Source organism: Rhodnius prolixus, unplaced genomic scaffold, assembly GCF_049639745.1.
Source record: "Rhodnius prolixus isolate KJV_2025 unplaced genomic scaffold, Rpr scaffold_1, whole genome shotgun sequence".
NCBI classification, from domain to species: domain Eukaryota; kingdom Metazoa; phylum Arthropoda; class Insecta; order Hemiptera; family Reduviidae; genus Rhodnius; species Rhodnius prolixus.
Window position 1 is genome coordinate 22,692,122 of NW_027411581.1, and position 22,715 is coordinate 22,714,836.

General features: G+C 31.4%; 1 protein-coding gene across 4 annotated transcripts; it reads right to left on the minus strand.

Annotated features, from left to right (window-relative positions):
* Window positions 1-832: 832 nt before the first annotated feature.
* On the minus strand, window positions 833-21,011 carry LOC141457766 (uncharacterized). 4 transcript variants are annotated; one of them, XM_074135032.1, is made up of 16 exons: window positions 20,707-20,845; window positions 17,171-17,260; window positions 16,881-17,004; window positions 14,351-14,400; window positions 14,000-14,147; window positions 11,827-11,967; window positions 11,217-11,586; window positions 11,019-11,115; window positions 10,146-10,217; window positions 8,366-8,494; window positions 5,911-6,068; window positions 5,584-5,830; window positions 2,975-3,069; window positions 1,846-1,912; window positions 1,266-1,422; window positions 833-1,185 (listed from the first exon to the last, which is right to left on the minus strand). In XM_074135032.1, exons 2-16 carry the CDS (start codon window positions 17,246-17,248, stop codon window positions 1,010-1,012), a joined length of 2,109 nt encoding a protein of 702 aa, XP_073991133.1. In that variant the 5' UTR covers window positions 17,249-17,260; window positions 20,707-20,845; the 3' UTR covers window positions 833-1,009. The 4 variants fall into 4 exon arrangements, with proteins under 4 accessions (XP_073991133.1, XP_073991124.1, XP_073991116.1 ...); XM_074135023.1 differs by lacking the exon at window positions 20,707-20,845 and adding an exon at window positions 20,885-21,011 and having other exon boundaries at window positions 11,217-11,967; XM_074135015.1 differs by having other exon boundaries at window positions 11,217-11,967.
* Between the last annotated feature and the right edge of the window lie 1,704 nt (window positions 21,012-22,715).

Here is a 22,715-nt window from a genome sequence, read left to right on the forward strand (position 1 = left end):
CTTCGCTTTTTTACACTACATTTTCTCCTAGTAGCCAACTCCAATTCTTAATTATCTAAAATAGAAGACTAAAAGACGTAAAGTAATGATAGGGTGAATTAATTGCAGTATTTAGTTAGGATGTACGAAAAATTCATTATCGTAATTTTGAAGCTAGCAAATCTGGTAGATAAATATACATATATAAAAAGACACATTGCGGGATACAATTTTAACCATATAACTTATGTAACCACATAAGTTAGCTACGGAGCTAACTGAATATACTGTAAAATTTAAAAAATATGTACATACAACGAAGATACAAGCTCACATTAAAATTATAAATTCCAAAAAATAATGCTACAAAGTTTTGACCCTTGCAACCACATGTTTTTTTATAAATCTAATGAAATCATTACGAAATTGTATAATTACATATAGATATGACAATTTGTTCTGTCGTACAAATAAAAGTGAAAATTAGATGACGACCAACAGAATTTCATTACAGGAAAGAAATTAAATTTAAAAGTTTTGCAGCCATTTCTTTCAAGATAAACTATTAGATAAAAATTTAATCATTAAGATAATGTTCCGAAGTACAACAAATGAATTAGATCAAGCTTCATTCAATTTTTTCCAGTCTTACCGTTATGGTTTTATAATTAGTTTTCAATGGTTGCCCTAGTCTGTGAGATACATAACATAACTTTTTAAATAATACAACAATAAAAATTAATTTAATTATGTCTATATATATAAAAAAAATATTATAATTTACTAATAAAATTTACATGTGAATTATTAAATCATTTTTTTAAAACAGGGCATTTTTTAGCTTCAAAGTGCGTACTTTAATTTTTACAATATTGTTCAAAGATGAATATTTAGTTAAAAAACGGAGTTTTAATACATTCAATACATAAATATCACATACTATTAAAAAATAAAAAATTATTAAAATCCGTTCTTATATTTGAATTATTTCTCTTTGTTTGTTTTTATTTTTATTTATTTATTTATTTTATTAAACGATACCAGGTGGAGATCTCCATACAGCACTGGAAGTTCGAACCCTATATCGGGTATACTTTCCAAAGAATACTTTTAAATCAGGGTTCCTGCTTGGGCAAACGAAATACTGAGACATGAGCTTACGATCAACATAATTTTGAACGGTCAAGCCATGTTTCCTTTCTGATTCTGAAAATATTATGAAATATATTAACATACAGCATTAAAATGATTGGGATAATAGTTATTAAGGGTACATAAAAACTTACTTCGAGCCCATTTGGGAATCACTTTCCGAGGATTTTCTTCATCTTCTGAATCTTCAATTCTTAAATCATCTATCTCATAGTTTTCTTCATCTTTTAAAGGCATTGGTTCTCTTTCAATTTTGTGAGGCGTTATCTCATAAGAATTAGAGTCTTCATTCTTCAGTAAAAAAAATGAAGATTAATGCCACAAAAAATATTATTGCAATCACCTCGTGATAAACACGACTATAACAAAATGGAATGCATTTAGTAAATTAAAATTAATTTTTCAACAAGAAAGCTGTGGTTCATGTTGACACATATTTTACTCGTTACAGATCCTCTTAAGAAGCTCCTAGGAAGAGAAAATCATTATAAATAATAATAATAATAATAATACGCTAAATAATGTAAAAAAAAGTAAAAGCTAAAACTGATTTACGATAAAAAGAAACTTTTATACCCCTTTAAGAGGAAACCTGTTAAGTACTTCGTAAAGAAATCACAGATAAAGTTTGAAGCTATAATTTCTTTAATGTAAGTAGTATCTTTTAGTATTTGGAGCAAGTAATTAATGGCAAAAAACATGAAAAACACTTACCTGATTATTTTTAGCATTTACAGGCTTCTCAACAACAGGTTTACGATTTTTTGAAGCTTCTTTAGCTCTAAAAAAAAAATAATAATAATAAAAATATATATATATATATATATATATATATATATATATATATATATATATATATATATATATAATACATTATATATTTATACAACAATTAGGGTGTTTATAAAACTTTATTATTATTATTATAACAATTATGATACTCAGAAAAAGTAACAAGCACAGTACGTTGCACTTATGGAACAAAAAACAAACGTTTATATGTTTGTAATTCACATGTATTGAAATATTTCATTAAAAATAAAGGAGTAAAAGATTTGGTTTTAACCCCAACATGAATTTCTATTATTACTCCAATTATTGCAATTCAAATAGAAAAACTTTCTACTACTACTTGATTTTATTAGTCGTGTTCAGTTAACAGCTTGGCTTGCAATGTATTTACTACTAGGTCGGTAAACTTGGTAGTTTCATTGCTCACTTTTAACTGCGCCATTGTCAAATTCGAATGATTTCAAGTAATATGTTTCTATCGCCTCTCCAAAACAGTCTATATTCAGTATTTTGATTGTATCAAATGGTATAATAGTAAGTGATGGTTGCCAAACAAATGGCATTCGTGCATTATTCTGAGGTTTCACTCTAGAGATGGGCGCCAGTGAATTCATTCCCAGGGAACCTCCAAAAATCCATATTCACTGGATGAAGTTTCAAGTAAAAGTGATTGTTTAAAAAAAACGAATTGCATTTGAATAAAAAAATGCATTGTTCTAATGTACACTCTAAGAGAGAGGAGCCTATTGTTGCACTTCCATGTCACACCCAAAAATCCATATTCCAGGGTAAAAGAGGTAGGCCTTAACGAGTATTTGCAATATACTCGTACTACGTATAAACATACTGAGTATAAGGAAATCTTTGAAGTATTTTCGAGAAAAAAATCAGTTAAGCAAAATATTGCTTTGAAAGATTTGGATGGAAGATTTTTATAAAAACTTAATATATAAAGTGTTAAATATGTCAAAGCTAAAGGTTTCGAGTTTCCTGCAACTTTACGTTTTTAAGAAAATCTTGTTAATACACACCCAACTTTTTTTTACAATACCTCATTTCTTCTTCATGTTTCCGCTGTTGCAATAATTTTTCTGCTTCTTCTTGTTGTTTCAGTTTAATTTCTGCCTGTCTCTTTTGTTCTTCTTCCTATGGAAGAAAAACAAGCGTTTATTAGCATAGATGCACAAGTTTGCCAAGTCTAACTGTTTGATGTTAAGATATCACTGAAGAATTACCATCGCATCACTCCCAGCAAACATTTTTTGTAATTCTCTTGATAAAGGACAAAAACTTCTGCATAAACTTCTAGGTTATTAGCCCAAAACTTATTATTATTAATTTGGTTTCAATAACTAAATATTCTCTTTAAAAAATTTATATTTTGCTACTTAAGTAAAATCTGGAATACTTGAAAACTTAGGTCGAGTGTAATGAATTGGCTAATAAGGACAGTAATTAAGCTAAGGATCATCTATGCAACTGTTGAGGTCTAGAGTATTAGTACAGAGTAACAATAAACTTCTCGAAACTTGCAAATATTTTATATGTCTAACGATTTCGGGAGCCATGACGACCATATCTATAGCAGCTTTGGAGATGTTGCTTTAATTGTCACAGTTGGTTATGGTCTATCAGGTTGAAGAAGCTACGAAGTCATATTTCAAATCGAATAGTAAAGCGAGTAGTTTTAAAGTTTTAGACTAAGCGCACAGAGGTTATGAATATAATTACTATTCCTACTATACATTACTATGATTACTATTACATCATTAAGACCTGAGAATGGGAAACTGAGCGAATCAAAATCTGAACAGTTGACAGATACTGAGTCAATAACTTTTATTTATTTATTTTCTTGCTTAAAAATATAATTTGTATCAAGGGAGTTGACCAATACAAACATTTACAGAATCACTTAGAATAACAATATCTAAAATCTTTTCATCTTAAAATAAAGGAAAATTACTGTTTTGTAAAATAAACACAAACTGAATAATAATAATAATAATAATAATAATAATAATAAGCTGTTGTTGATAGGGAAGGGATTAGCTATGAGGTCAGCATACTGGACTCCCACGCGGAGGTCCCGGGTTCGAATCCAGCTGCTGACCCTTAGATTTTCTCTTCCTGGAGCTTCTTACTGCTCACTGTCCGGTGATGGACAGTGTTGTCTGTAACGAGAAAACACTGTCCGGAGGCCGGCAGTGCACTGGAAAAAAGCTCCGGGCGCTAATGACCTCAGCTGTTGATGCGCAAAAAAAAAAAAAATAAGCTGTTGATGCGCAAAAAAAAAAAAAAAAATCATAATAATAATAATAATAATTTAGGGAAGGGATTAGCTATGAGGTTAGCATACTGGACTCCCACGCGGAGGTCCCGGGTTCGAATCCAGCAGCTGACCCTTAGATTTTCTCTTCCTAGGAGCTTCTTACAGCTCACTGTCCGGTGATGGACAGTGTTGTCTGTAACGAGAGAACACTGTCCGGAGGCCGGCAGTGCACTGGAAAAAGCTCCGGGCGCTAATGACCTCAGCTGTTGATGCGCCAAAAAAAAAAAAAAAAAAAAAAAAAAAAAAAAAAAAAAAAAAAAAAAAAAAAATAATAATATTGACCTCAGCTGTTGATGCGCCAAAAAAAAAAAAAATAATAATAATAATAATTGCACCTCTCATAGTTTCTACTCAGTAGAAAATAGAATTTGAAATAAGGGATAAATATAAACAAACCTAATAAATACAAATACATTTTCTGCACCAATAACCATAAACCATTTTCGCAAATATGTGACCCAATTAAATGTAATGCTCACTTTGTCAATGTTTGCCATGAGCGCTTCATAACAGATACGAGTCATTCTTTCATGCGGCATGGTTAGTATCTTTAACCACCAAGAGACAGTACTGAGTCAGCTTAACAGATAACTAAGGCAAAAAATCTCAGGTCTCACAGATCCGGTGAGTAGTTTAACTTAAGGATGTAAAAACTAGCCTACCGCACGGGCGTCTGACTCCTGTTTTTCATGCAGAGATCACAGGAAGCAATTAGAGAACAAATAAGAATTTTCTCAGACAGTCAGACTACTTTGACGGCATTAGATAAATCTGAGTTTCAAAAAAAGAATGAAGAAGAACTAAGTCGAAAGAAATAACTGAGGCTTTTCTGATTTTGAGGTATCAAGGAATTCAGGGTATTGAAAAAAGAGTCGAGCTGGCGAAGGTTGACTCCTCTCAATCTTCGAAAGCCCAGAACCTGTGTTGCCAATTTCTGACAGCCTCTAAGCTACCAGAGTTATAGCATGGGAATAACAAAAACTGGAGAAGTGGTGGCGCCAACTTAACTCTTGCGCCCAGAGAGATTTATAAAGAATGTAAAGGCTAAAGATTCATTCGAGATCATCAATTGGAGCAGGAAAAATCTAAGAAACATTATAGCGCTTACAGCGTACGGCGTATTTCTTTCGATTATACATGCCACATTCACAACCGTAATCACCTCATACAATTTAACTAAATTTATTAATAACTAAATTTTTAACTGGAAACCAATGCAGAACATAGTATTATCGTGATTATTTCAATACCGAGAAGGCAGTTTTGCAATAGCGACAGTTCAATAGAAAGAGTTATTAAAGTATGAGTTCAATATTTGCTCAATTTACCTGTTCTCTCAATCGGGCCAATCTTGCATTCTCTTCTCTGAGCCTCCTTTCTTCGGCTTCTTGCGCTTTTTGCATATTAATCAATTTTTTTTTCTTCAATTGCTCTTCTTTGAGTTTTTCAATTTCTGCTCTCATAATCTTCTCCTTTTCTTCTTTTTCCTTCTCACATTTCGCTAGATTCTCTAATTTTTCTTTTTCAACGGCTTCTCTTGTTGCGAATACTTTTTGAATTTTATATTCCCTTATCCTTTAATGAAGAATAAATATCTTTCTTAATGATTAATCAAAATAACTCACACAAAAAATAATTTTATTTTAAAAATTAACCTTTTTAATTCTTCAGTTCTAGCTTTAATTAGTTCCACCTTTTTTTTAGACGCTTCCTCTTCCTTCTGCTTCCTTTTCCTTATTTCCTCTTCACGCCTTTTCTGCTCATCCACGACTGAAGATTTATTAGTGGCCTTTAATGGCACCACTTTTACAGCCTGCAATTAAATTTTTCCAATTTTTGTGCAAATATACTAGTATTTTAAATAAATAAATCTTACTGCTTTACGTAGAGATATTTTGAGATTTTTACAATAGATTTAATTAAATCCAATAATTTATCGGATTTGTAGTTGAACTGTTCAAATTTGAATCTATTCCACTGTTAAAATTTATTAATTATTTATTACTTTTACTATTAATCAAAATGCCACTGTATCCATTACTTATATTTTCAATTAAATTCTTCGCAACACATATTTCCTATTCCGTTGGAAATGAAATGATAACCAGATAAATTTAAAAAACAGTTCGTAATCCTTCCTCCTATCAGTCCCTCCTTCCCAGTCTCAGAAAGAGGCTGGAAAAACTCCTGCTTTGAAGACTCCTTAGAATCACAGAACCGCTTGATATCCTACCAAATTATCAAATCAAATTCAGGTTCTTTGACTTTTCTAATCAACAACACACCGTACTGTAGACACCACCACTGCTTTCTTCTTGCTGTCCTAGTGTCTTGTTAGAATATAGAGTATGTTTATGAACGAAGTTTCTTATCTAAACTTAAGGAGAAAGCATTGAAATACTGGAGATTTTCAATTTTGAGTGATCTCCGGAATTTCGAGGTCACTTGATTAAGAAAAAAGGTTTTTTTTTGTTTGCACGTGGTCTTTCGTAGGACTGCCTCTGATTCTAAAAATGGAAAATCGCGGATAGATGAAAAAGGAAAAAGCAGATAGATGAAGTATATTTCGTTTAAATGTCACCAGGGATTAGTCTGTAACGACGAATTTAGATAAAATAGATCTACCGGAGCTGCCACACTACTGTATCAGTTTTCAGTAATTTTTTGCGATTTTTCCCGAAAACGGCTCCAAAGAATTCCTTAAAATTGGTAAAGATTGCTTAGTCGTAGATCGAAAACTCTTATTTGGAAAATTTTATCTTAGGCTACTTTTAAATCTAATAATTTATCGGATTTGTAGTTGAACTGTTCAAATTTGAATCTATGCACTGTAATTACTGTAATTAATTACTGTAATTATTATTATTGTAATAATTTATTAACTATTTATTACTTTTATTATTAATCAAAATGCCACTATATCTATTACTTATATTTTCAACTAAATTCTTCGCAACACTTATTTCCTATTCCATTGGAAGATTCCCCAGATAAATTTAAAAAACCGTAATCCTTCCTCCTATCAATCCCTCCTTCCCAGTCTCAGAAAGAGGCGGAAAAAACTCCTGCTTTAACTCCTGTTAACTTCCTTCTAAGGTGCCATTTCAGTGTAATGAACGAATCTATCACTGACATTTCTACAATTTCACTAAAACCACTCCAGCTGACTCCCTAAACTTAATACATTAACCTTTAATCAGTCTGTAATGTAATGAAAGTGTATAACTGTTGATTGAAACTTGTTTCAGAAAAATTCATTTCATATAATGTGGACCAAAGAAAGAAAGACAAAAAAAGAAATTTGTTACAAAAATTCCACATTGGAACGCAATCAATCAATTAACCGTAAATGTGAATCTCTTCACACAAAAAAAAGTAAAAAGTGCAAAAGTATTTTTTTTTGCCTTCATGGCGATTACCTCACTTGCCACTCATTCAAGAAAGGATACCTTAAAAATTATTTCTATTTTAGTAAACTATTTTGGTCTTGAAATTACATGAAAGATTGGGCTCTAGAGAAGAATTTAATTAAGATCTAATTTCGAATTTTTAGTTAATGAAGGAAAAAGGTTTCCAAGTAATCTTTTTGTCGAAAAAAATAGACTGCTTTAGGTTGTAGATTAAATTCTTCAAAATGATACATAAAGGTGAAAAGAAAATGTGTGGAAACTTAATACTTTCATAAATAAAGAAATCAAACAAATGCTAAGAAGGAAAAAACTTCAAGTCTACTTGAAATCATCAAGGCTACGTACAAGGAGTACGCGGGGGCAACTTCCATTCTTAAAAATTCTGAACTCTACCCTTAAGAAAGCAAAACAAATAACTCAGATGTTGACGCGCCCTAAAGGAAAAAAAAAGCCAAATCTTCAGCAAAAGTTCCTTAAACAAAAACCGTAAGTCATCTGTACACAAAAAAGATTCATTTAGCAAATAAAAGATATTTAAAGAAATATTGATTTTTTTTAATAGGAGAATTGCACGAAATGAGAATAGTCCGACAAACAATTTCACTTTTTTTTTTGCAATACAAAAAGAAATACATATTCATGTAAAACCCAATTTTTTTCTGAAATTAAAATAAAAAAAACAAACAAAAACAATACTTACACTACCCAGCTGTTTTCCACGAATAGGTGTGTACATTCTGTTTCTGTTTGACAAAGGTTTAACCTTTAGTGCTTTGCTTTCAGAAGAGACAAGTCCTCTGGCGACTTTACGGGCTATAGGAGTTGCGTTCTACAGTAATGAAACGAAATATTTTTAATTGATTGTAACAACTAAATATGTGCGAATACATAGGACACACTTTATGGAAAGTATGCTATGTATTGCAGTCAATACTCTTTTAGGCATTAATAGCACGGAATTCAAGTAAAGTAATAACTCGCTTTCAGAAAAATTAGCTTAAAAAATACGTTTTGAAAACTTTCAAAAAATAAAAACAAATTTAAAATATAATATGTACATATTGAAAATGACAAACAAAGGAGACAAATTCACAAAAATATTCAAATAACATCTGAACGAAATATTTTTCTGTTATTAGACGATTATATGTCTAAATATGGATAATGTACAATAACCACAGATTCAATATTATTTTCTCACTCTCGCTAGCTATTTCTTCTTATATTTTTTTAGACTACAATTTAGCAAGCATTTATTTAAATAATTCTGAAATTCACTTGATCCAGTTTTTCACCTTCTTTACCATGAATCCTTATAATTAATTGTACTGTTAATTACATATTTAACGTAAACATTTAATAATTTAGTAATGAACGTTAACATTTAGTAATGAAGTATAAATTCTTATATTATTCTAACTTTCAAATCCTAATCTTCTTTCAACATACGAATTTCAAAGCATATATAATTTTCACTTACTTTATCGAAATTATAAAACTACTCATTATACCGAAATCACACTTTTAATCTACCTCAGAATGCCCTAAAACGAATTTTTCCAGAAAAATAATTCGACTAAAAGAGTTTGATCAATATACGTAGTTCACTAAAAATCATGAGGTATATGAAAAATCCTTGCACAATACTAGTGTTTTCCGTTTTTGCATTTTCTTCAAAATCAGAATTTTAGATGCCCACTTAATTCTCCTTAGAATATAAAATACGCAGAACTGTACATTATACTGAAATGATATTTTAGAGGGAAGTCAACTGTTGTTTACAAATTTTTAAACAAATTTTCCTAAAAACAGAAGTTTTTCAAAAACAAAGAGTACAATGTGTATACATAGTTCAAAGAAAATCGTTTTAGGAAATCTCAAAAAAAGAAAAATACGTTCGGAAATACGTAGCATTTCCTGTAGAGATTCTGTTTAGACATCAAATACACAACAAAAATGACAAAGTGATAAAAAAAAAATCGTCATACCCAGGTATTAGGATTTAAATCGAAGTTCTTTTCGAAAATTGCTTTTAAATTGATATTTGTAATTATTATTTTTGCACTGATAATGAAAATTAAAATTTAGTTAGGAGGGCAGCAACAGCTACTAAAATATTTCGCTTTGAACTAAAATTCGTAAATGACCTCAAAATCCCTTCGTCAACGATCTTGCGATAACTCGTTTTCAAAAATTTTACTCCTTTACAGCAGCTCATCCTAATACTTCAATCAAACACCCATCTTTCTCCAACTTTCCATGATTCAGAGATGGCCTCCGATCTACTCTTATCATGAGAGCAGTGTAACTAATGTTTTGGAAAACGGAGTCACACCACTGGGGGCCTTTTACACTCAAGTATCCGATATTGTGTTATAATGAATCACTTGTTGCAACAATTGTTGCTGTTATAAATTTTACAAAAAAGTATCACCACGAAATTCATTACAGTAAAATAATTAAATGTAAGTAATACTAACCTCTTTAAAATCTTCGCTGCCGTGAATAAGTTTTTTTGATTTCACTAATCGCCGATTTTTGGAAAGAGATGCCTGAAATATGTTCACATAATTATCATGTTGCTTAATCATGTTTTTCTATTACAACAATCTTGGAAATTCAAAAGTTTGAAACATTTCGTAAGAGATCGAAAGCGAAATTGTACATATAAATGACAAAATTAATTATATTTAAAAATAAATAAATAAAACTATAAATAAAATATTTGCGCCACTTCCTTAACTTATGAATGTACAGGTACACGTCTGGACAACACGCATTCGGCTGGTAGATATTACGTCCAATTTCTTTTATTCTACTTCTTCCAATAGTAACGTACTTTTTTGTATTCCTTTTTTGCTGAACCACTAAGTACTACAGTTTTTTTCCCCCCAATTCATGACGCCAAGCCAATATATGAGGTTATTGGCGCTCGGAGCTCTTTTCAGTGCACTGCCGTCTCCGGATACTGTTCGTTTTCATATTTCAGAAAACACTGTCTACCACCAAACAGTTAGCTGTAAGTAGCTCCCCTAGGGATTTAAAAAAAAAAAAAAAAAAAAAAAAAAAAATCAATGGCCAGTAGCTGGGATCTCAGTATGGGAATCCACTACGATAACCACTTGGAGCGCATTCGGGTTTCGCCCTAAACTGTTATTTTGATACAATTTCTGATTATATATCATCTATCAACAGAAAAAATTAATGATTCAAGAAGCTTTCAGTCCTGTAGCATTTTTTAAATATTTTAATTATAAATTTTTGGGAGCGAACCTCAAGCTCTGGTTTCTCCAAAAGTAATTTAAAATATTGCTAATACAATATAATTTAAAAAGATGCTTTAAAATACTTACACACTTATTTCCTTCATTTTCCCACAATTGCGCCATTTCTTTTACTCGTGACCGTACAGGAACACTAGGTTCGGACTGAGGATTGGGTTTGCCTTTCCTAAAATATAATTTAAAACAAATTTTTAGTATTTATATTCACACATTTCAGGAAATAGTTTATTAAATTCCACAGCTAATAAATTTACGAATAGTTCTTACTTAATGATTTCTTTTTCTTTTCCTTCTTCCTCCAAATTTTCCTTTTCTTCAGAACATGGAACTTCTGGAGTAACATTGTTTTCTTTATTGTCATTTCTCGTCATTAATTCTTCTACCCATCGCTCACTAGAAGTTTTTGAAGTAATTTTATCTGAAGTTTTGGCAACTTCATTTTCAACATTTTCAGTTTCATTTTCGCCACTAAGTATATCTTCTGTAGATACCGGAATACGATTTTGATCATTTGAAACCCAAATTGTCTTCTCATTAGAAATAAGATCATTGAACTCATTTATCTGTTTTAAATCTTCTGAATTCGCAGTTCCATCTGTGAGGCCTGCTGGCTGTGATTTTTGAATTTCATCCATTCCTGTTTTTAAATTAATTCGTTTTAATAATACAACTGCATTCATTTTTAACTTGTTACTTTCTTCCTTATCACTATCCCCAGAATTATCATTGACGATAGTCTTAGAATTATCGTTTTCATCAAATATATCTACAGCACTAGATGATGTTACGGTCTTATTATTGTCAACATTGTCTTTAATATCCGAATCATTACCTAGCTGCTCCGTATATTTCGGTGTAATTACTGCCTCATTCTTACCAAATTCAGGAGAAACTGTTTTCTTCTCTACGGCGAACGTTTGATTTTTTTGTTCTTCAAATCTTTGTCCCTCAAATTTTTCACCTCTCTTCTCAGAGGTGTTATTTGCAGATTTGGAATCTGGGACGTTATTTTCTGCAACTATAGGATTTTTAATATTTAACATTTACATTTAATAAACTAAATATTGCTTAAGTACAAATTATTGGTTCAATAACAGTCAAAAAAACTAATATCTAGCTTTCAAGAACACACTAGCGTTACATATGTTATTTTTCGTTAAAGGCATTTCATTAATGAAATAATTACTACGTAAGATATTTGAACAACTTCTAGTAGCTGGGGAAGTTGCCTGAAATTATGGTGAATATAGATAGTACTGCCATTTGGCAAGAGATCGCATTTTGTACAACATTAAAGTAAAAGAACCTATTCTGTCTTTACACCTAAGCTCATGTTGATTTGAGAAGATATTTAATTAGAACTACTTCTCGACTGGGCTTTTCACAGGATGGATCGCACCGTTCAATCAGGTGATGTTTACCGGCTGTGAGTTTGAACCCAATTTGCTTTTATTTCGTTTATTCAAATCATGAGTAAGAAACATTAAGTCTAATTAGGTTTAATGAACATTATTACTGATTTTACCATAACATTGAATTGATATCTCTCTATGTTTGAATATATATATGTAGTTATTTTGTACATATAATTCTATTATCTATTAGAAAAATTTAGCAGTGAATCTATTGTATATTCTGTAAATAATATTTATTGATAACTAAGTAATGAATTTTTTATGTACTACATAAACTTTTACCATTATTGACTTTATTGTCAAAATATTAGCAAAAATCAAACTCAACCTATTTTTTTTGTGTTTAAAAGTACTCATACGAAATTATTCGTAAGGAGAGTTTAATAAAGAATTGTTTTAATTTTAATTAAATTTTCTTCCATAAGCTACACTCCATGGGTTTCAAAAGCAAGTTTGCTTTTGTACATGCAGTTGCATGTGAGGTGAAGAAAGGTGGCTCTCCGAAGTGGAAGCGGGTGGTTGGAAGAATCATGAAGTAGTATGAAATGCCATACTTTATGATGGTGTGAAAAGTGAAGAAGTAGCAGAGTTATTCCAAATTGCAAACTTAATCTGAGTTATTAATTACATTTAACAACTTCGATTATTCACCCAACCAAGCTGGTGTACGGTAACCACACAGTAAGCAATTTCTGGATTTTTTTTTTTTTTTTTGCCGGCGCATCGACGTCTAGGGTCATTAGCGCCTGTAATTTTATTTTTATTTATTTATTTATTTTTTATTTGAGGCGCGTCAATATCTAAGGTTATTGGCGCCCTGAGCTTTTTTCAGTGCACTGCCGGCCTCCGGGCAGTGTTCTCTCGTTACAGACAACACTGTCCATCATTGGATGGTGAGCTGTAAGAAGCTCCTAGGAAGAGAAAATCTAAGGGTCAGCAGCTGGATTCGAACCCGGGACCTCCGCGAGGGAGTCCAGTACGCTAACCGCATAGCTAATCCCTTCCCTCTGTAATTTTATTATCAATAAATAAGTAATATCCCAGGTTAATTTCACATTTTCAAAACAGCTGAAGAAAAATTATTTAGCTTGTCGAAGAATAACTTATTTACAAAGTTAGAGCCCATTTTCCGTCTATTAAATAAATTAGATAACTTTCTCATAATTGAAGAATGGTTATGTATTTCACGAATAATAAAAATAATAATAAAAAGGGAAGGGATTAGCTATGCGGTTAGAGTATTGGATTCCCACGCGGAGGTCCCGGGTTCGAATCCAGCTGCTGACCCTTATTTTCTCTTTTCTCTTTCTAGGAGCTTCTTACAGCTCACTGTCCGGAGGTCGGTAGTGCACTGAAAAAAAGCTCCGGGCGCCAATAACCTTAGATGTTGACGCGCCTTAAATCATTAAAATAAAAACGGCACCAGATCCAGTAACAGCTAACTATAAAGAGGAGAAATCAACGTTTAAATACAAATATATTTTGGGAAATGAAACATCTCGCCAGAGGTCCATATAAAATATTTGTTTCTATAATGAAATCAGTCACATGAAAGAAGTTCAATGTGGGCGAAATTACTTTAATAAAAAAATATAAAAAAAATTGAAAACTTGTAAAATTTAAGGGCTATTTTACCTTCAGTACGTGCTTCCTGGGTTTTTGAAGTGTGTTCTAATGTTTCCTCAGTATTTAAATTTTTTTTTTTATTTCTTCCTTTTGTTGTTCGCTTTTGTTTAACCTGCGCTTGCAAATCATTGAAATTCTCGGTAACTTCAAGAACTCTCTGAAATGTTAAAACAATTCATGTAATTAAATAATAAGCTTAAACATGAAAAGCCTTTGTTAATAAAAGTTCATTATTGAAAAAAAGTTTAAGTCTCTAGAGCTAAAATGTACGATTAATAAAAATTGCTGATAACGGCGAACGGTTTAACAGTATTTGTAAGCAAATCATTTCCAAATTATGGTAATTTAAATTAATATTACCTTTGCAGCACTTCGTCCTTTCCTTAATGTAGCCCCTTGCCTTTGATTTCCTAAAATATTAAAAAAATACAATATTCATTTAAAAAAAAAAAAAAAAAAAAAAAAAAGTTTACCCGTCATTAGTTAAATCAAATTAGATATCTGAAAGTCAATTGTGATAAAATTATATTACATAGTCAGAGTTACTGAACAATATCTCTCTATTTTCAAAATTAATTTGTGTTGTTGGTCTCATAATGTCGCAAAACCAGTGTCGAACAAAGAAATTTGAGGAAATAGCCAATTATTTAATTTAAATTGGCTAAAGGGTAAAATATTTTCAATTAACTTGTAGCAAAATTATTTTTCACTTTCTCGGCCATCGCTCTAGTGTTAAAAAGACTAGAGTGAAAAAGTTAAGTCAGTACTCAAGATGACCCAATTGATATTCCACTGGATAAAAATTAACGGTTAAACCAAAATTGTTAAACAAAAATCTTCGAGATCAAATTTTTTAGACATTAAAGTAAAAATTTCATTGTTATAAGAAACGTTTTGAGGCTCTGAATTGGGCAAATTTATAGGAAATTTAATGCTCTTTCGTTTGGAATAAGCAGATTTGTTGTAGGACAAAGGATAGAAAAGTTACGGCCGTTTTTATGGTGGAAAACGCGAATATCGACGGAAAAGTTAAAAATGCAAATATCTTGGACACTATTGAGAATCGGGCCAAAGTGAAGAGAATATTTTTTGTTGCATTTGAGCTGCTGAATCACCTCCCGAAGTTTCGACCACTCCTCCGTATACACCCTGTATATTTAATTACCTATTATAACTAGAAAATTGCAATTTATACCAGTAATAGAGCCAACGTTTCTCTACAATTCGGTAAAGAATTAATTAAAATCTGAAAAATAGGAAGATGGATATAAAGGTTTGAAATTTGACCGACTTTAAAACCAGCCAAATGTAACCTATGTCCCAAACCTATTATCACTAAAACATTGCAATTCATGCTATAGAACTAACTTTTCCCTACAATGGGGTAAAGAATTCATTAAATCTGAACAACATGAAGAGAGATATAGAGGTTTGAAATGTGAGGAATTTAAAAATCACCCTAATTTAACATTCTATATCTCATTAACTATTATCACTAAAACATTGCAATTTGTATCAGTTAAAGAACTAACTTTTCTCTTCGATTCGGTAAAGAAATCATTGAAATCTGAAGAATACGAAAAGCTGAAAAGCTTACAGTTTAAAAAGTTAAGGATAAAGGTTAACTATTTACATGGAGAGATCATTTTAAAGAATGTTCACAGTTTCGGTTTCCAAAGAATCCTCAAAAACCATTTTCTTGAGAAAACCTTTTGATTGTAATAGGAAGGTATTTGTACGTAAATAGCAAAATTAAACTGTGACTGTAGAACTTCCTTTTAAGAGGAGTATGAAAAATTAAACGACGTTTATGGTACTCGTCTCTAAGAGGCAAAGAGAAATTAAACTTTAAAAGTGCACGACAGCATACTTTCCTTTAGTTGGTGTTAGACGATTATGGCTCTTTAGAGTCACGTTGGGAAGCTTTAATTGCTTCATGCTAAATTTTATCAAAATCGGACTAAGCGTTATAAAATATTAGTAATAAGTTTTAGAGAGGGGCTTACTTGCTTGGGGCAATCTCCCCTCCTTAAGAGGCACAGCGTCGAGACTTCTAAAATGCAAATCTATACAAAATTTCGATTCGAATGACACTTCATTCATTAAAATCGGTACATGCGTCAATAATTTGAAACGATTGCCATACTTTCCTTTAATAGGTGTAAGAGTAGAACGTCGCTTTAATATTACGTATGAGAGCCCTAACCCTTTTATCCTGCCAAATTTTATCAAAATTGGACTGTTTTACAGTTATTAGTAATAATACTTTTGGAGGGGGTCTTACATACAAGGGGCTAACTCTTCTCCCATTCGATGTACAGCGTTGTGACCCTCAAAAGGCATATCTGCACAAAATTCCGAATGGAATGGCACTCCATTCATGAAATCGGTAAGCGCGTTTAGGCGCTTTGTTGTTTCCAAAAAAGGTAACAAAAGCAATGCTGCACTAAGCTAAGAATCAAGTGGCCTTTTGCTTTGAGAACATGAGATTAAAATGGATTTCTCCGCCGTTTCTTGATACTACAAGTTATATCGAACGAATAAATGTAAATTCTATTTTTTTCTAACATCAGTGAGTCAAATCGATAGAACGTTCGAAGTATAAAATCCTGACTGTAAGCCACAGGCAAACGAGTGAAGAATACTTTCAAAGCTTAATATCTCCAATAATCATGTCTCTATATCGTAGCTCCAATTAGAAATTATACTGAAAATTACCAAATTTATAGCTTTTCTAGGAACAAATAAACTATAGACAAATTCAACACCACATGCACCCCGAATGTACACACAACATAATCTTTAAATTACCTTTAAAAAATTATTTAGTTTTTAACAAATTGATAATGGAAGAAAATTATCACTTTTAAATGAATTAACATAACTGTACCATTTTCAGCAACTTCTTCTGCAAGTTTCCTCTTCCTTGTTCCTGGGCTATCCAGACATTTAATATCGAAATTTTTAGATGATTTGACCTCATTTACAGCATAATTCCAATATCCTTTCATGAACTAAGTAACAAAAAAAAAAACTAAGCAAAAAATTGACAATTTTGCATTTTTTAAGAAATCACTAATAAGAAACTTCGTACACTCAATTCATTTTACTTTTCTTCTTAAATAAATTTTTAAAAAAATAACAGACCACTTAGAAATATTATCTGATTTAATTATTTACCTCAGTATGTTCATTTCTTTCTCTTTCCAATTCATCAGCAGTTTGTTTCAACGCCCTAAACGTGCTTAAAAAATCCATTGTTTATTATTTCTGAAAGATAAAATTCATTACTACCTTCCACAAACGCAAAAGTATTGTCTTCACAATAAGGTAAATTGAATTTGAATTTGAAAATGTTTATTTACAATTTAAAATTTTTTATACAAATATATATAAAAGGAGGTTTCAGGCTGCATGCCTATATCCTCTCCACAACATATCAACATTTACATTGGGTACAAGTCCAACTTAATGCTAAGGCAAAAAATTTAAAAAAAACCTTACTACATAAGATTAATTAAAGCAAGATATGCTTTAGCCTTTTGTGTTTGTATTTTCTATAATTAAGAGAACTTAAGTTGTAGTCCATAATACTTTTTATATGCGGGTAGGGACTATGTGTACAGGAAGTTACAAAGTTTTCCGTAGCGTTGTAGATAAATGTGGACACGCTGGCAACATCAAGTGCTGCATGCATGTAATCTATGGGTGTCCACCGGGAATAAGGTAAATGATTTGAAACCAACCCAAGCTATATTTCCTCAATTTGAAATAATAATAAAATTAATTCTTTTTTTTACTCGAAATAAATAAGACGAATTTGGTTTAATATTTTCTGAAAAACATGTTTTAATCTATTGAACTTTATTTAAGAAGATTACAGGATATCACATGTAAAGAGGCTGTCAAGAGAATGACGAAAAGAGAAGTTGTGATAGGTAAGGATTAGACTCTAATCCTCTAATCATTAGAGGATCAGACCACCAGGCTGAGTTTTGTGGGCCGAAATGGGTAATTTTCCAGGCTTTGATGTAAAGGGAGGTAAAAACCACTTAGAAGCACAAACGAATTCCTCTCTCTCCAATTATTGCACTTACAATTTGTCAAATTGGTCTAGTTGGACTCAGCAGCAAAATTTTAAATAACATAAGTGACTCTTAAAACAAACAGCATTCCTAGTAAATTAGTTTCTCTCTCTCCTCTGGCTGTTCGGCCTACGAAAGGACCTTTGCCTCCTGTATCACATTTCCCACTCCTCTCCCACCAAAGCATTCCTCCTCCATGTCCTTACTCCCAGACTTCTAATGATATCTATCTCCTCCTCTGGTTGTACGGTTCACGAAGGATTGGCCTCCACTATCACCATTTTGAGAAATCCTCCTCTCCTCCTCTTTACTTCCAGATTTCTAATGTCTTCCTCTTCATCATCCAGCCATCCAAACCTAGGTCTTCCTAATTTTTCTCGCCCCCCCCCCTGGGTGCCCATTCATTATTTTCCTGAGAAATCGGGAACCTTCCATCCTCACTAAATGACCTAGTCATCTCAATCTTCCCCTTTAAATCCATCCTACTAAATCTTGCTCCTGCTCTTGTATCTCTATTTTCTAATTGTTCCTAATTCTGTAACTTTCCCCTTCTTTCACTGGGCCAAAGATTTTCCTTAGAATCTGGAAGATTCTAAGTTAATTAGTATCATAGAAAAATTTAAAATATTCAGTTAAGCAGACTTTTGCGATAAGATTGTCTGAGTAAACACTTCTCAAAACAAAATAACAAATGCCGAAATTTATAGAAAATCGTTGAAACTACAAACGAACCAACCTCTAAAAAAAAATATCAGGATTCTTTAAAAATACGTATATTTCCACTCAAGAACTCAATTTCGAAAATTGAAGTACATAATATACGCCATATAAGTGGAAATTGATGTTATTAAAGATTATACAGCAAGATTTTATGATTGGGAATGAGATTAGCGCTCGCTGACTTCTTTTTCGTTCCATAAACATGTATGGTAATCAACCTTAAGCCAAACTCTCACCATACCTAGATTTCTAAAAATAAGTTTTTCTCAGAAAATTTTTGCGAATGATCACTTTATATCGCGGTTGGTTAGTACATAAACTTCTTTTAAAAAAAGAAAAAAACCTACTTTGTAGAGTCTCACTTTAGATTACCCGATTGTCTTTGCGTTAGATATTTAATCATGCTTAAGTTTTAATGTCTCTTGTAATATACAGGACACGGAACAATAAATACTCTTTGATGGGTCAATTGATTTGAGAGGAACTTAACATTGCAATTTCCCTAGACCCCTATAGGTTTAAGAGCTATATAGTGTATAATATTCTCTTATTTCTTTTCTAAATTCTCAAAAATCTGATATTAAAATTAATATGAGAGATATTTATTAAGTTTGAAACACTAAAAAAAAATCATGTTACAGACCAGAACCAGTGTAATTTCGCAAATCACAATGTTTCATTTAAAAACATTTGATTATTATCTGCTATTTTTTTTTAAGGTTCAAGAATAAAAAATTTGCATTTATCTAATCTTATTGTGAATTTAAAATCATGAATTGAAGATTTCATTTCTATTAAACTTGAATATTTAAAATCCTTATAAATAAAACGATGATCCGCCTAAAGCCGTCGCTGGTGCAGATCTTGGTGGTAGAAGCAATTTCCAAGGAACAGTATATCATAATAGTTTTTTTATCATAGAGAATTAAAATACTTCAACAAAGAAAAATAAAAATACTCTTCTTCTTTTACCCTTACACATTAAGTTCAAGACTTTCCTGAAATTTACTGGTCAAAAGCTGTCCTGAGATAACATAAAGGTCAAAAACCAATCAGATAAAAATTTAAAGCACTTCATGCTCAATGATAAGTAAAAGAGAAACCCTGTGGTTAAAAGTAAAGATTAAAACTTCAAGAATCAAACAATTTTGTTTTACTATAGCTTCACACTTTTGAACTTCCTATTTAAATATTAAACCGTTAATATAAATAAAAATAATTCAATTGGAAGAAAAAAATAATGCCAATTTCAGTCATTTTTTATTTTTGTCGAACTATGAGTTCATAAGCAGACAGGGCACAAGATACACCAACCTTATAATTAATATTATTATAATTATATATATAATAAAACATTACATTGTCAAAAAGCCCTGAAGATGACATATCCCTAGGTCGAAAGCTCGGCAAAAATAAAAAATCTGGACTGAAATTGGCATTATTTTTTTCTTCTTATTCAATTAATGAGTCGCCAAAAACAATGAACGATAAAAATAATTACTAACAATATTAATTTAAATGATATTGGTGTGTGGCTTATTCTTACTTATAACAGCCATGCACGGAGAAAACAAGGTAAAAAGTGACCGTTAAAAATGATTTTAATCCCAAAATAAACAAGTTACAGAGTTAACTTGTACAATAAACATTAAAGAATGCAAAAATGTCAATTCTTGGGCACTTCTTGACAAACTTTCTAAAGGAATAATTCGTATATTTGTCAAAAATATTTTTCCTATAAAGTTTTTAAACTCAGAAATTTCTATCACTTGAATATTTAAACATTTTTGGACGATTATTTTACAAGTCCCACTATATGATAAAGATAACTTCAACCGTTTTATATTCGTTTCAGAAATTAGTAAAACATCAGCGTGAATTACTATTTCAAGAGTACACAATTGGACTTACCCTATTCTCATCGGCACTTTAAGTTGATATTACTATTTCACAGTCACTAAATCAAATACTATACGTACGTCTCAATAACATAAATAAATTCAACTAAGGTACTAAGCCATCCGACTTCATCTTAGAAGCCCGCGAAAAAACCGACTTTTACACAGAACCGGTAATATAAGTGGGTTACCTTAATAAATTCCCTAAAAACTTTTTTCAAAATGAGTCAAAAATGTGGTAATTTAATTAATACGTTTTGGTTATTATAAATATTTTTTTGCAAATTAGCAAAGAATTATATGATCTTAAAGTTGATAAATTTTTAAAAGAGTTTAGGGGTCCGGTTATAAAATTTCTAAAAAAAATAACATCTGATATTTTCATGTGGATAGTAGCGAATGATCTTTTAATAAAAAGGAAAATATAGAAATTTGAATTAGCTACGATTATTAATCAATTATAGATACAATCTGAAATCCAATAATTACACAAATAATTCCCACTTTGATTTGATTATTTTGTATTCTGAATGTTTAGGCTAGAATTAGATTATATTCAGAAGCTGCTCCTCTACCTCATTTTTTTTTAAATGACAATTTTTTAAACTAATAGCTTTTAAATAATTCATAAATAAAGTTGTTTATATTTTGCGTAGAGTTGACTATTGTGGCAACTACAATTGCAGCAAGCTCTGCAAACTCGTTCTATGAGTTAGAGAAGCTCTTGGTCAAAGCGTGGTGAATAAATTTGTACGGTAAAATTTAATTTGGAGGAATTATGGTATCTGTTGCACCTTTAGAATTTTTTATAAACTGCAGTTTTATTAAGTCATAAAAGCAGTAACGTTTTGAGGTCAGCAAACCATGGAATTATCAATTATGTTTCAAAGAATTTTTATTCAACTAATTAGAGAGTAAGAGCAGGGAGGATGTAGACAGAATAATGGGGTTATTTCATACAATTTTTGACACGTAGACATGTACCAAACATTTAAGGATTACCCCAAATGCTTTTCCTGTTTCTTCTTACACGGAGTTGATACGAAGTACTAAACTACATTCAATTTGAATACACAATTTTTGTTTCTTTCAAAATCAAAATTCGCCCTGCAAAATGTGAGGAGGAATTGAAAGTTTCCAGTTTAAGTGGAGAGGTAAAGATACCCTGAAATAGATAGCCAGAATTCCGCTCCTACCTAGAAGACCTCTAATCTAGATTATGATAAAACTGTGTTCGTTCAAAGAGAAAAGTCGGCTGTAAAGTTGCGAGTTCATCTTAACATAAATTAGTATCAGAGAATGTGGTGATCAAACGAAAGTTTTACCATTTCGCTTAAAAGTTTAGTTCCATTGGCGTTAGTTCCATGTCGCATGGGAATAGAAATAAAAAACGAGAAGTGGTCCATGAGTGGTATCACCAGTTATTTGACTAACTCGTGGCTTAGAGTGCGAACGCCAAGGCAAAAATAAAATAAAATAAAAAAAATAAATAAAACGCCGAATAGGTCCCAAAGTCTCCTTCTCTAATCGAAGCTCAGTAGGTAGTAATGGCTTGACGTCACAGAGTAGTTGATGAGTGTGAACCCACAGCGAATTTCAGCTCCCAAACACACACACTCACTCATTTACTCTTCAATACTTTACATATTATTGGCAAACACATTCACAGCATACACGCGTTCCTGCGCACTCAACCCATATAGAATCGGAGTATAAATATCGAGAGTTACGAGGACCCAGTGGCTAGACTGAAAAGAGAATACTGAGCATTAAGGGAAACTACGACTTTTACAAATGAATGATCCTTCAAATAGTGCCAATTCATAGAAACGTTTGTAGGAAAACCAAAAAGTGAATTTGATCTATTTACATGTAAGCGGAAAATCTATCCTGAGACTATAAAATTTATGGATGCTGATCTGGAAACGAGTTTCTTTAAACGCTTCGATACTTCACGTGGAGTATTTCTTTCTGGGACTTTCTCAATAGGACGTTAGACGGTTTAAAAAAGATTTAGCTGAT

Bases quoted from the DNA above. Each gene is read 5' to 3' on its own strand.
- LOC141457766 (XM_074135023.1), bottom strand. From the start codon at position 17,248: ATGGATTTTTTAAGCACGTTTAGGGCGTTGAAACAAACTGCTGATGAA. The intron at 14,148-14,350 runs GTAATATTAATT...TTAACATTTCAG, and splicing joins AAGGACGAAGTGCTGCAAAG to AGAGTTCTTGAAGTTACCGA. The intron at 10,218-11,018 runs GTAAGTATTTTA...AACATATTTCAG, and splicing joins AAAATGAAGGAAATAAGTGT to GCATCTCTTTCCAAAAATCG.